This window comes from Natator depressus, chromosome 15 (genome assembly GCF_965152275.1).
Source record: "Natator depressus isolate rNatDep1 chromosome 15, rNatDep2.hap1, whole genome shotgun sequence".
Taxonomy (NCBI): Eukaryota; Metazoa; Chordata; order Testudines; family Cheloniidae; genus Natator; species Natator depressus.
In genome coordinates this window covers 19,501,741-19,514,958 of record NC_134248.1, presented here as the reverse complement: position 1 = coordinate 19,514,958, position 13,218 = coordinate 19,501,741, and the positions used below count along the sequence as shown (strand labels likewise).

At 45.0% G+C, this 13,218-nt stretch overlaps 1 protein-coding gene across 5 annotated transcripts; it reads left to right on the top strand.

Annotated features, from left to right (window-relative positions):
* The first annotated feature begins 448 nt into the window (after window positions 1–448).
* PUS1 (pseudouridine synthase 1) lies at window positions 449–11,756 on the top strand. Of its 5 annotated transcripts, none has more exons than XM_074972648.1 (6): window positions 449–586; window positions 2,751–2,969; window positions 4,450–4,587; window positions 5,604–5,706; window positions 5,982–6,679; window positions 9,186–11,756. In XM_074972648.1, the coding sequence occupies exons 2-6, from the start codon at window positions 2,760–2,762 to the stop codon at window positions 9,231–9,233; spliced, it is 1,197 nt and encodes a 398-aa protein (XP_074828749.1). In that variant the 5' UTR covers window positions 449–586; window positions 2,751–2,759; the 3' UTR covers window positions 9,234–11,756. The 5 variants fall into 5 exon arrangements, with proteins under 5 accessions (XP_074828749.1, XP_074828747.1, XP_074828746.1 ...); XM_074972646.1 differs by having other exon boundaries at window positions 457–586; window positions 2,606–2,969; XM_074972645.1 differs by lacking the exon at window positions 449–586 and adding an exon at window positions 677–785.
* The last annotated feature ends 1,462 nt before the right edge of the window (window positions 11,757–13,218 follow it).

Sequence of the window (13,218 nt, the reverse complement as noted above, 5' to 3'; positions counted from 1 at the left end):
GCTGTCTGGTCACCCTAGGGGCACCAGGGAGAGGGCGTGAGGCTGAGGAGGGTAGCGCAAGACGGGCAGGGGGGCGAGATCTGGCTGTGGGGCAGGAGGGAAGGCCAGGGCCGGCGCTGGAGCGGAGGCGGGGCCTGGATGCCAGGGGGCAGGCGGGGCTGAGCCAAGCCTCGTTCGTTACATTGACAGAGCTCGGAGCCCCCCCGGCCCGGCCGCCCCCGATGCTGGGGAATCCGGAATCCAGCGGGCTCCTGGCTACCTGGGACCGGCCCTCAGGGGTCCCCGCAGTGCGGATCCGGGCGGGGCTCCGTTCTGCAGGCTGCCCGGTCCCCTGCGGCGGCTGAGGTGGCTCGCAGGGCGCGGGCAGCCCCCAGCAGCACGCCCTGGCCGGCCCGCCTGGCGCTCGCCCCGCGCTCCTCCTCCAGCTCCTCCCAGCACCAGGGCCGCGCGGCGTGCTGGGAAGGGAAGAGTGTCCCGAGCCGGCGCCCGTAGGGGATCCCGGCCCTGGGGCCGGGGGGGGGGGTGGTGGCGGTGACTGTGTGCCCACGTGGTGCCGGCCGCCGAGCCCCAGCCCTGCGGGAGCCGCGTAAGTGGCCGCGGCCGCTGCAGCTCGTGGCGCCCTCGCTGGGGGTGGGGGCGGGGCTGTTCCCCGGACTCCCCCGGGGCGGGCGGACCTGGCGGGGGCCATGCCTGGGCGGTGGCGACTTCTCAGGGCGGTGGCCCGGGGCCTCGCGGCGAGATCGGGCGGCGGCGGCGGCGGCGGGGGGCCGAAGAGCGCGCCCGGCGTATGTACCCGTGTCTGGCGGGCGGTCCCTTCGCCTGGCCCCCGGGCTCCTCCGGGGGGCGCGGCTGGGCTCGTAGGCTGGAAGATGGGCGCAGGGAGGGGGAAAGTGTCTGATCCTGATCGTGCAGCTTCCTTCCTTTCAGGGCTAGGTCCTCGCGGGGGGCGTCCAACGCCTCAGCGGGGGGGTGACCCCCGTCCCGGCCGCCAGATTCCGGGAAAAAGGGGGACGAATTGGAGAACGTCCCGAGGAGCGCAACACAAACGATTACAGGTCTAGGATACATGACCTATGAGGGAAGAGTGAAAAAGCTGGGTTTGGTTAGTGTGGAGAGGAGAAGATTGGGGAGGGGGGTTGGCCTAGGTGACCTCCTGAGGTCCCTTCCAACCCTGAGATTCTGTGATAACAGTTTTCAAGTACATAAAGTGCCCGAAGGAGGAGGGTGAAAAATGGTTCTTGTGAGTCTCTGAGGCTAGGATAAGATGCAGTGGGCTTAAATTGCAGCCCGGGCGGTTTAGGTTGCACATTAAGGAAAAAGTTCCTAACTGTCAGGGTAGTTCAGCACTGGCACAAATTGCCTAGGGAGTTTGCAGCATCTCCTCATTGGAGGTTTGTAAGAACAGGTTAGACAAACACCTGTCAGGAATGGTCAGGTTGGTAGGTAGTCCTGCCTTGAGTGCAGGGGACTGGGTTAGATGACTTCTTGTCAACTAACCAGTCCTCCACTTCCTTGATTCTGTGTCTCTTATGCACTTCCCTGCCTCACTCTCTCAAGGTGGCCGTTCTCAAGCATTCTGTATTAGATCATATATGCTGTGGCATATGCCATCACTAAGGCTGCGTTTTAGTCATGGGTATTTTTAGTAAAATTTATGGTTAAGTCACAGGCAGTAAACAAAAATTCATAGCGCGTGACCTCTCCGTGACTTCTACTATATGCCCCAGACTAAATCTTGGGGGGGGGGTGACCTGGGGGTGCCAAAGGTGCTGGGGAGGGGTGGCCCTGGGGATGCCACGGGTGCTGGGGAGGGGCGGTGGCGCGGGGCCCAGGACCCTGCTGGTGCTGGGTGTGTGTGTGGTGGGGCCGGCAGGCTCCCTACCTGGCTCCGCGCCTCCCCAGAAGCAGGGACATCCCCCTAGCTCAGACCCTAGGCGGAGGCATGGCAAAACAGCTCTGTGCTGCCTCCGCCCAGAGCACTGGCTTCGTAGCTCCCTCTGGCCACCCGGCTGACTGAAACTTCATACGAGAGTGTGGCCTAGTGGAGAGAGACAACAGTGGGGGATCCAGGAGAAAGCTGGGTTCCATTCCTAGCCCTGTCAGTGGCTTGTTGGGTGACCTTGGACAAGTCCCTTCCCGGACATCTTAGTTTCCTGATAAGTAAAATGAGGCTAAAGATGCTTGTAAAGTGCTTTGTGATTGTATGAAAAGCACTATTAAAGAGCTAGGAATTATTGTTAGTTCATTTATAAACAGGGGGAGCACACTGGGCACCTTGCTCAAGGAACAGCTGTGTACCAACAGCTGTGCAACCCTGTTTGGACCAGTGTTGGACAAGAAAGGGTGAGAATGTGACCAAATTGCAAAATACTGGCACAGGCTTGGTCTAAGTTAGGTTGACATAGCTACGTTGATCCGGGGTGTGAAAAAAACTAGCTACTGTAGTTTAGCTGGGGGAGAGGGGTGTAGAGGTGGTGTCTTACACTGATGGAAAAATCCCTTCCATGGGCGTAGGCTTAATCTATGCAGAGGTAGCTATGCCACTCTAGTTTCAATAGTGTAGACACAGCCAAGTGGAAATGTTCTTAAATTACTTTCCCCACAGTTTCTCCAGCTCACAACCAAAAGTACTAAACTGCGGCCCAAGTGCTGAGTGTGATCCATTCGCTGTTTGTTTTTTCCGCTGATGGAGATGCCATTTTGTTGTTCCACTACTTGCTGAAGCCTGCTTCCTGCTCTGTCACTTCCAGTGGTTTGCAATGGCTGGGGATATGAGAGCAACGGCTGCCGGTCAGGCAAAAAGATTTAAGAGCAGCAATGAGGAAACAGAAAACCAAGAGGAAAATGGACACCAAGACAAACGGTTCAAGAGAAGCCAAAAGGATGTGGAGGATCAGAATAAAAAATTTCCCAAAAGGAAGATTGTTCTGTTGATGGCATATTCTGGGAAAGGCTACCATGGGATGCAAGTATGTGGTTAGGCAATAAGTGCTATTCAGCCTCTTGTGTTTGGGCTGCATGTCTGTCTCCATCAATATGTCCAAAGTAGTGCTGTGTCTGAAATGAGGGGAGGGAAGTGGTAGCCAAGAAGGACGAGCAGCCGTAGGCTCCAAAAATCCAGGAGACTGGGACACGCCTCGCTTAACCTCAGATTCAGATGTGTTAGTGTCATTCAGAGAACATAGTTTATGTTATGCTAGCAGCCAGTCCGCACCAGCTTTCCCACCAGTGCAGATCCTAGTAGAACTGTACTAGAGCTGTAGCAACGAAGGGAGATTTTTCAGAAAAACCTTGCTGTAGATAAGCCTGCTGTGTGCACTGAAAGCCCCATGCTGCGGCTCCACCAGGTCAATTAATGACCCTAGTGCTATCTTATAACGTCCCTGCTACCTTTCCATTGAGCTCTCTGGTTGAGGCTCTGCAGTTGGCCATTTCACTGGCTCTTGGATTTTCCCCGCCCTGCTCATTTCACTTCTAAAATGTGTTTGGCCACTGTCGGAAGACAGGATACAAGCATCTGTGGGCTGGATGGACCTTTGGTCTGACCCAGTATGGCCATTCGTATGTTCTTATGTTTAGATGTGTACAAGCAAAAGTGGTAATAAGCATTACACTCCGGAATGTGTCCTCTAGTGTAGATGGGTATTCAGTGTATCATTGAAACACGGCACATGGCCCCAAAACATGCAGATTACATTTCTGCCTCTTTCTGTTGCATTTTGAGAACCTGTCTATACTGGGGATACTTGCCCTAATGCAGCCCCATGGTTTTGATGTGCTGCACTGGAGTGGCTTACTTCAGTTTGGAAACAGGCTAAACTGCCCTGCTGCAGCTAAATTACATAGTGGGGGTGGGTTTGTGTTGGTGTAGCAGCAGTATAACAAAACTGCTACAAAATGTCTCCAGGATAGACAAGCCCACAGATACATGGCTGCTCTCTTAACCACGCTGTGCAGAAAGTGACTTTTCTAATGCAATAGTAGCAGCAAAGTTGTGAGCCCTTAGATTTATACAATCGAAGCATGTATAAATCTAATTTATGAATATGGTGACTCAGAATTCCAGTGTGCTGGCTTTGGAGTGACGGTGGCTGTACTGGAATAACATCTCCTTTGGTCTCGTGTTGCAGACCCACAGATGGGTCATTTGTAATCTCCATATAAATCCAGTTACTCATGGTTTGGGCAGAGGTTGAGGAATCATCTGAAATCACTTCTATTTGTTACCAGCTACGATAGTAAAAGAAATACTGAAAATGTATCTGTCTCATTCATAACTCCAGGTAAAATATAATTGGTAGGGTTTGCTAGAGAGGGGCAGTGCTGTTTGTTTTGTGAAGAGATAACTTTGAAAATTGATTGGGACTCTAGTGGTTATTAGGTTCTGGGTAACGATGGGTCTTCAAAGAAAGTATTAATTATAGTTTTCTTCCTCTATTTTATCTTCAGCGAAACGTGGGGTCCTCGCAGTTCAAGACGATCGAGGATGATTTAGTATCTGCCCTCATTCGGTCAGGGTGCATTCCAGAAAACCACGGTGAAGATATGAAAAAAATGTCCTTTCAGAGGTGTGCGCGAACAGACAAGGTGTTGAAGCTCTTTCTTTCATGCTCGAACAGAAGCTAGTAGCACTGAGATTGTTGTGACTGTCTCTGATCATGTGCATTTTGGATCACAGATGAGAAATAGGTTTCAGAGTAGCAGCCGTGTTAGTCCGCAAAAAGAAAAGGAGTACTTGTGGCACCTTAGAGACTAACACATTTATTTGAGCATAAGCTTTCGTGAGCTACAGCTCACTTCATCGGATGTATACTGTGGAAAGTATGCATCCGATGAAGTGAGCTGTAGCTCACGAAAGCTTATGCTCAAATAAATTGGTTAGTCTCTAAGGTGCCACAAGTACTCCTTTTCTTTTTACTTTAACTGTGTTCATCTATTTGTTACTTCTTCCTCCCAACCCAATCCTGCCCTGTTTGTTCCATCCTGTTTGATATATTAGGAATTTTTTGGGTTGGGGACTGTTTTTGTTCTTTGACTATGTGGTGTCTAGCACAAAGGGGGCCCTAATTCTTAACTGAGATTCATAGATGCTATCATGATGTACAGACTTGCATACAGCATGTGTTTGGTTTTGTATGACTCAAATACAGTGAAATACCACAGCAGAGAGTGATAGTATAATATATTTTCAACCGTATCCCTTCCTCCACACTAACCAAACTACACTGCTAGCCCATGAGTGGACAGATGATTTTGTGGCTGAAGCACACAGTTGGGAGATCTGGGTTCTGTTCATGGCTTTGCTACAGTAGGCTTCTGTGTGACTCAGGGAAAATCCTTTAAACTCTTTGTTATCGCAGTTTTACAAGTGGGGGAAAAATACCATGCATCTTAGGTTTGCAGTGGTGCTGAATTTACTTGTGTGTCTTTGTGTGTGGTTTTGACTTTATGGTTCTTCACTTCAGTTTGCAATGACCAATAACAGCAAAAAAAAATGAACTGAGAATGTAAACAGACTATCCATTTTAAATTTTTGTTCTCATACAGACTTTTCACTGTGGCACAACTACCAATGTGTGTTCTCGTTGTTTTTGTTTTCATAGGGCGTGTCTGCCGCTGGACAGATTGTGTCACTGAAGATCTGGCTGATAGATGACGTTTTAGAAAAGATCAATAACTGTCTTCCTTCTCATATCAGAATTCTGGGTAAGAATAATGAAAAAGTGGGTATCCCAGCAGTGGGTACAAACACTGATTTTAGTTTAAAGAGGAATTTTTTATCATGGAGCTTTTTGCTATACCATTCAGATTTCCTCCTCCCCCAAATATTTCAATGTGAAAAGGGTTTTTTTTTGTTCTACCCCCTGCCCCCCGCACACCTTCTATTTTATATAGGTTCTTCTTGGTGGGCGGGGATTGTAATGTGGCTGAAATTGGCTGATTCAAAAGTTTTGTTAACAAAATGTCATTTTTAAAATGAGGACTGAAAAGAGTCACCGGCGGATTCAGCTCCAAGAACAAGTGTGATGCCAGAACCTACTTCTACATGCTACCAACGTTTGCCTTTGCCCATAAAGACCGTGATATCCAAGACAAAACTTACCGTCTGAACAAAGAGACTCTTGAGAAAGTCAACAAGCTTCTTGCTTGCTACAAAGGGACCCATAACTTCCACAACTTCACTTCTCAGAAGGGACCCAAAGACCCCAGTGCCAAACGGTACATCATGGAGATATATTGCGAAGAGCCCTTTGTGAAGGAGTGCATGGAATTTGCAGTGATAAAGGTGAAAGGACAGAGTTTTATGATGCACCAAATAAGGAAGATGATTGGTTTGGTGATAGCTGTAGTGAAAGGCTATGCACCAGAGTCTATCATGGAGCGCAGCTGGGGAGAGGAAAAGGTGGATGTCCCCAAAGCTCCAGGGCTTGGGCTGGTCTTGGAAAAGGTGCACTTTGAAAAGTACAATAGACGCTTTGGAAATGATGGTTTACATGAGCCACTGGAATGGACGGAGGAGGAGGAGAAGATCGCTGTTTTCAAAGAGCAACATATCTATCCCACTATTATCAACACTGAAAGGGAGGAGCAATCCATGGTGAACTGGCTGAGCACGCTCTCCATCCATGACTTCAATGCCACTTCTTCAGGGGTGCAAGTCAATGACAGAAACTCAAAGGTAATGATTGAAACTATTATCTTTTTAGAGGGATACTGTCAATTTAAAAAAAAAAAAAAAATTGCTCTTCTTCCTGAACACACTTACCTTCTGTCACTACACCATCTAACATAACTATCACTTAAAGAGACTAGACTAAAATAATCATATCCAGATATCGAGAAATACATATATATATATATGACAGCATTTTGTGGATAGTCCCTTTCACTGTTTTTTGTTAGTTTTGCACATGGCAAGTGGAAAAAGGAAGAAATATATTAAAGCGCAGGAAGATGTGATTGCTAAACCATATAAATCTGGGTTGGGAGCCGGGGGCAGATGTTGCTATCTGTAACTAACTTGAACTCAAGAGAGACTAAATTTCAAATTGGTAGGGTCCCTTTAAATACCAATTTGCATGAAGAACTCTCTTATCCTTTATCTAATTTTCTGTTTTGTTTAATGGTCTGTTCACTTGCAAAGAATCTTAAACTCAGAGGAAAGTAAGTTTAATTACTCTGCACCCAATCCTGCAAACCCACCAGTAGCCAAAACTCCCACTGAGCTTAATAGGAAGTTGTAAGATGAAACTTTTAGTGCATGGAACTGCTATTGATTTGAATAGGTATAACGAGGAGATATGGTATTAAGAAAGGGAATTTGTAGACTGAAATTCAGATCTTCCTGAGAGATATGTTGGGCTGGGGAATAGTCTCCCAAGGGAGTTGTGGAAACATTGTTTGCTTGGGACCTGTTAAAACTAGGCTGGAGACAGTACTAGAAAAACAACTCAATGGAATCCTAATTTATTTTTTTAATGAATGTCTTGTAGCACACCTGAAAACTTGGAGTGGTGATTGAATAATCTTTAGTTAACAGGAGTTCTTTAAATTAGGGTCTCGCTGTGTTGGGAACAATCCTGCACTGACAAGGGTCAGACTAGGTCTCTTCCACCGCTAACATTTTATGATTTGTTTTGGCATGAAACAAAATTCTAATATTGAAATTGAAATCCACAGTCTGGATGAATTGCATGAATAAGGACAACTAGAGACTTGTCAGGGTTATTTTTGTACTTCTGGTAATTGTTTTGCTGCGGTGGTGCTGATGTAGATACACTGCATGGAAACACTGTTGTCACTTGATGTAAAATGCTTATACCACATGCCACCTTAATTTGCTTTAATGTGACTCAGAAAGGTACAAAGAATTCTCTCCTGCCTCCAGTGCTGTTTGATGATGATATAATAAAGGCTCACTGATGACATGTTAAAGAAGCACTGAGCTGCTGGGCTAGCAGAAGCCATTTGTGCTTGTTACCAATAAACTCAAACAAATACATTAGATTTGCAGTTGTCACGGGCTGGCTGGGAACAGATAAATAAGGAGTTTTGTGACAGATTCCATAATAAAAGTTTTTTAGCCTATTTACACTGCAGCATGTTTTGCTGGTGGTTTTGTAGTTGGATAAATTTATAGTCTTTTTATTTTATAATAGAAAAGGCCATTTCCTTTTCAAAGCCACATACAGCTGTTTGCATTTGGTTTTAGATCAACAGTTGGAAATCCATCACCCTAAGCCAGACCGTGATCATTGCTGACAGTGCTTTTCTTTATTATAACTGCACTCTGAATATTTGTGCTAAGAAAACACTGCAGAACCCTTGACTTTATTCAGTCACATTGGCTCGTTCTTTCAAGGGACAATGTCAGTGTAGAATTCAAACTTTAAACCAGTTTCCTTATATGTGTTACTAATAGCCCCTTAGATTGTTACTGTACAACTGAACACATTTTTAAAAAAGGAACTTACTTTTCGGCACTTGTACACAGGGCCCTATTTCTATGACAATTTGGACCTAAATTTTGCAGTGAGGTCCATAGATTCTGGAGTGCTCTGGGGAAATTCTCAGTTTTGTGACGGCTTCAAGAAATGTGGAGGTTTTGGTTGACTTAAATATGAAAAGGAAGAATACACTAGGTACAGGAGCCCTGTGTCGTTCATTGTGTTTTTAAATTAAGTTTTATATGCTCTCCCTGTGTTTTCAGGTTTCAGTATGCTGCAGATTGTCATCATTCAGTTTCACACTTAACTGAACAGAGTCCTTCAGCAATTGCTTAGAATTTAGTAAACAATTCTATTAATGAGGTATGAGAGAATAAAATCCTGCTTCTCATCTTAAGATGTATTGGCTCTCCTGTGCTAACAGAAATAACAATTCTGTCATTATTATTAGGCATCTAAATTGACCTGACAGCATCCCTGTAAGTTATTGCTTCCGTGGAGCTATATGGAACTGGATTCTTCCATTTAACTATCTGCCATAAGAAGTAAAAGACAGTATTTCTCCCCCCCCGACTCCCTATAATTTCAAATGCAGTAACTAGAGGTGGGTCCAAGTCATGAAGTTTGGATCCAGATTCACCTTTCCTTAGACTTTGGAGCAGTTTCAATCCAGTCTTTTGATTTGGGTCTATAATAAGCTGATGACAAAACCTTTTTTTTTTTCATTCTACTTTGCAGAGCAACGATCTTGAAGGCAGTGATGGTTGTGACGATGACTCTGACTGAGTCAGTAAATAGCAGGAGCTGGGATCTTTGCTGCTTGTGATTCAGTTTGGGTAGAACTAAGTGGCCTTTCTAAATCCAGCAATCCAGTAAAGCAGAGGTTTTCTTGCATGCTGAAAATGAGTTGTCACAGACGACCAAAAGGAACTGGGGGCGGGGGGAGAATAATGCAGCAGTGACCCTGAAAGTGACTGTGTACACCACTAACTGATGCATTGGAACGTGGAATACTTGAAAACTAAAGTAACAAAAAATATACTTTATAAAGGAATCTTATTGTGCAGGAATTGTTTTCATTATGTAATTTGAATTATGTTTTTATTACAGTAAAAGTGCTTATATGAAACAAACAGTTATTTAAACATATGTAATCGCTACATAAGGCAAGTGCAAAACATTTTAATATAGATTTTTTTTCTTTTTCTTTTATAAATTGAAGACCTCTATGTACTATTTTAAAAATCTCTTTAGTTTACAGAATTTCTTCATCTGTAGCTGGAGTGATTTCCAAAATTTGAGAGAGACTTTTTTCTTTTTGCATACTGTCCATGACTTTCACATGCAATTTGTGTGGGATCAGAAATCTATTGTTATACTGGTGGCCCTGGATTCTCTGGCTAGAGAGAGACTTAACTTTCTTTGCCATCTCTAAGCTTAAGAAACTGTCCCTTTCATGAATGAGATCTACTTTTGGAAAGTGGGCTGGTATGTGTGTATCAGGGGATACGTTGATCCTTTTATTTTAAAGATGTTGTTAACAACAGATGGTTCCAATGTGGTCTTGTACTTGGACAATCCCAGAACATAGATTTATAGCTGCCTATGTATGCAGAGTATCTCCAGCCCAAGTAATTGTTTCACAAACCCTTTAATTAAGGTTTGTTAAACCACTTTGAACATGTAGTGTACTGTTATCACAAACGCAAACTACGAAACCTTAGAGGGGGTTCAGTACTGCCTGTGGTAGATTGCCAGGTATATTGCTGGTGGTTTGGCATCTCGCTCTACTTGCTAGGTAGCTCTTGGTTACATTTTGGCCTAAATGTGTAATATGTAAGGTTCAAATTTTCAGTAGGATTCAACCTAGTACGGAGAAACGTTGCATGGACAAATCCTCATTATTCATCTGCCCATTCAGATGGGGGGGGTTGTGTGCAATAATGTGGGAATTTTATGTGCTGTCAAGTAGGTGTGCACACCTACACACATGGTTTCAGAGGTTGTGGCTGAAAATTTGGAAGAAGAAGAGGAGAATAAGCCCCTAACCTTGAAAGAGTTTAGAGGGGAGAGTATGCAACACTGCTTAAGAGACAGCTGCTTTTAACCAAGGCCTGACGGCCATTGTTCCTCCATGAGTTACATTTTAGTCTTCTGTGTTTTGGGCATACGAAGCTGCTGAGGATTTTTTTGGTCAGACTTTGGGCTTAATTCACCATCTGTGGGACCAACTTCCTTTGGGGGTGGGAGAGAGAAGTAGCAGTGGTGCAAGCCTCCCACAACCCTCATACTTAACGGGGGCCCTGGAGCCAGCTGGTGCCTTAGGAATGGGATGCCTAAAGGCATCTCTACATTATCGGGACTGTAGAGCATAGCTACAGCACCATAGCTATGGTAGCATAACCCACAGGGTAGATATAGCGACAGAGGGATTTTTCTATCACTGTAGGGATGCTGTAGGTAGGTTGACGGAAGCATGCTTCTGTCAGTCTAGCTGCATCTACACCAGGAGTTAGGTCAACATAGCTACAGCACTCGGGGTGTAGCTTTTTCACACCCCGATCACCATAGCTATGTCAACCTGCATTTGAAGCAGAGACCAGGCCTAGGAAACATGCTGATTGAGCCCTTTCCAGCTAAACTTCGCCAGGTGGGCTTCAAAAGAGGCTCAGAGCTGTGTAAATTAAAGCTCCCTTCCTGAGCGGACCCTGGGGGAGGGCAGTGGCATTGGTGGCAATGGATGTAAATTCCTACTGGCACAACAGCCCCTGTGGGTTTGACACACAAACGATAGCACCTGTGGATGTGAATTAAGCCTATGGTCTCCACTGAATGTAATACTGTTCTCTTTTTGAAGGGCTGTCTCCTCTGTTCAGTTCTGTGCAATGTATTAAATGGTTTCTGTCTTAAGGCTTCTGGACTTATGATTCCTTGTGGACTCCATTTCTGCCAGAGTAGTTTGTCCTTTTACCTTTATTAATAAGTTGCTGCCGATATTATGCTCTTGTGTTTTAATTAGGAGTTTTATTTTTATCCGCAGAAGGTCTTGATCCATATTTTGTCTTGTAGGTAAAAGCAGGAATGTGAGGGGTATGTCTCAGTGTGCCTTCAGGAGGTGCTCTCTTCCCCTAGATATTCTTTTACATCCCTCAATATTTTGTATAACTTGTATCATCTTTATCATCTCTTCCTTTTTTTTTTAAAATCAACCTCAATCTGTGAGCAAAGTTTGGGTCATTCTTAATAAAATAACCATGGGAATATTGTCAACTCAATGGGAACTTTCATTTGTAACCTTTTGAGGAAACTGCCCCGATCATTAAAATTGAAAATTTTTACTTTATTTGCTCTCTGTGTGTTGTTTACTTTGTGCCCCTTACCTTGGAGAGGCTGCTGTCCGTTCCAGTTCTGGGTTCTCATTTGCTGGCATAATACTACAATGTCTGGGTTGCAGATTCCACACAGGAATGTTTGATTTGAAAGCAAATAAACCCATTGTTTGTTCATTGGGATACTTCTTCAAATTTAATGTAAAGATTCCTGGAGATAGATGTAGGCTTTTATAAAATCTGCTTTTAACACTTGCTTACACTAGAAGGTTTTCTGTTGCTTTAACTGTGCTAGTGCAGTTAAAGTAGCAAGCTTCCCCTAACTGCAGTGTGGGTGTGGTCGTTTATGCCAGTATCTTAAGCGATGTCTAAACTACAGAGTCTATGCCAGCATACCCCCCTATTTAAGGTGCAGGTTTTTCACCAACATACTAAAAACAATGGTAGGTAGCTAAATTGCCAAAGCACTCTTTTGTCAGCATAGTTCCATCGACAGTGGACGTTCTGCAGGCATAGCTATGTTGCCCAGAGCTTTGTGAATTTTTCTCACCCCTAGCAGACATAACTATGCTGCCAGAAGTTTGTAGTGTAGACCAAGTCATATTGTGGTTTGTGAAGTGAAATAGAATCATAGGACTGGAAGGGACCTTGAGAGGTCATCTAGTTCAGTCCCCTGCACTCATGGCACAGGCAGGACTAAGTATTATCTAGACCGTAAGTGATGTTCCCTTTATACTGGATAACTTAGACTACGCTAGGGCTTGAACTCAAACTATAATGGTTTTAAAAAAAAGACTCCTAACTCACATTGTTATACCAATATAACTTCATGTACAGACCAAGCCTTCTACAATTAAAAACTTGGTCCACGCTTGTCTGGGCAGCTGCCTGTGTCTGTGGGTACATCTACACTAGAAAAATTATAAGCAGCACTGTTAACAGCTGTGCTGCCCTGTCTACCTCTCCAAGAGATGGTAGCTAGGTCAATGGAAGAATTTTCCTATCGACTTAGTGGTAGGGTTAGGAGTGGGGTTTAGGCTTAGTTACTCGCATAGTGCATGAATTTGTTCACAGCCCTGAGCAATGTAGTTAAGCTGGTCCAACTTTCTAGCACAGAGCAGCTATGTGTTTTAAGTCTGGCCCAGCTCATGTTGCCAGGCAGCAGCATTAGTCAGACTCCCAGAACTAACGTGATTTAGAGAAAAGACAGAGTGGTTCTTATTTGCCTTGTGTGCCTGCAGGGTGCAGGTAGGTCCTAACTTACTTGTTTTTTTAATAGGAAACTGGCGATTCTTCCATAGTAACATGACTCCAGGAGCTGGGGCTTACGGACACGCACCACTTACCCCCAGGTAGAAGGCAACACAGGGGGAGTTGGCAGCCCTGTCCCGTTCGAATTGGGCCGTGAAGCGGTGCAGGCACCCTAGCAATTTGTGTAGCAA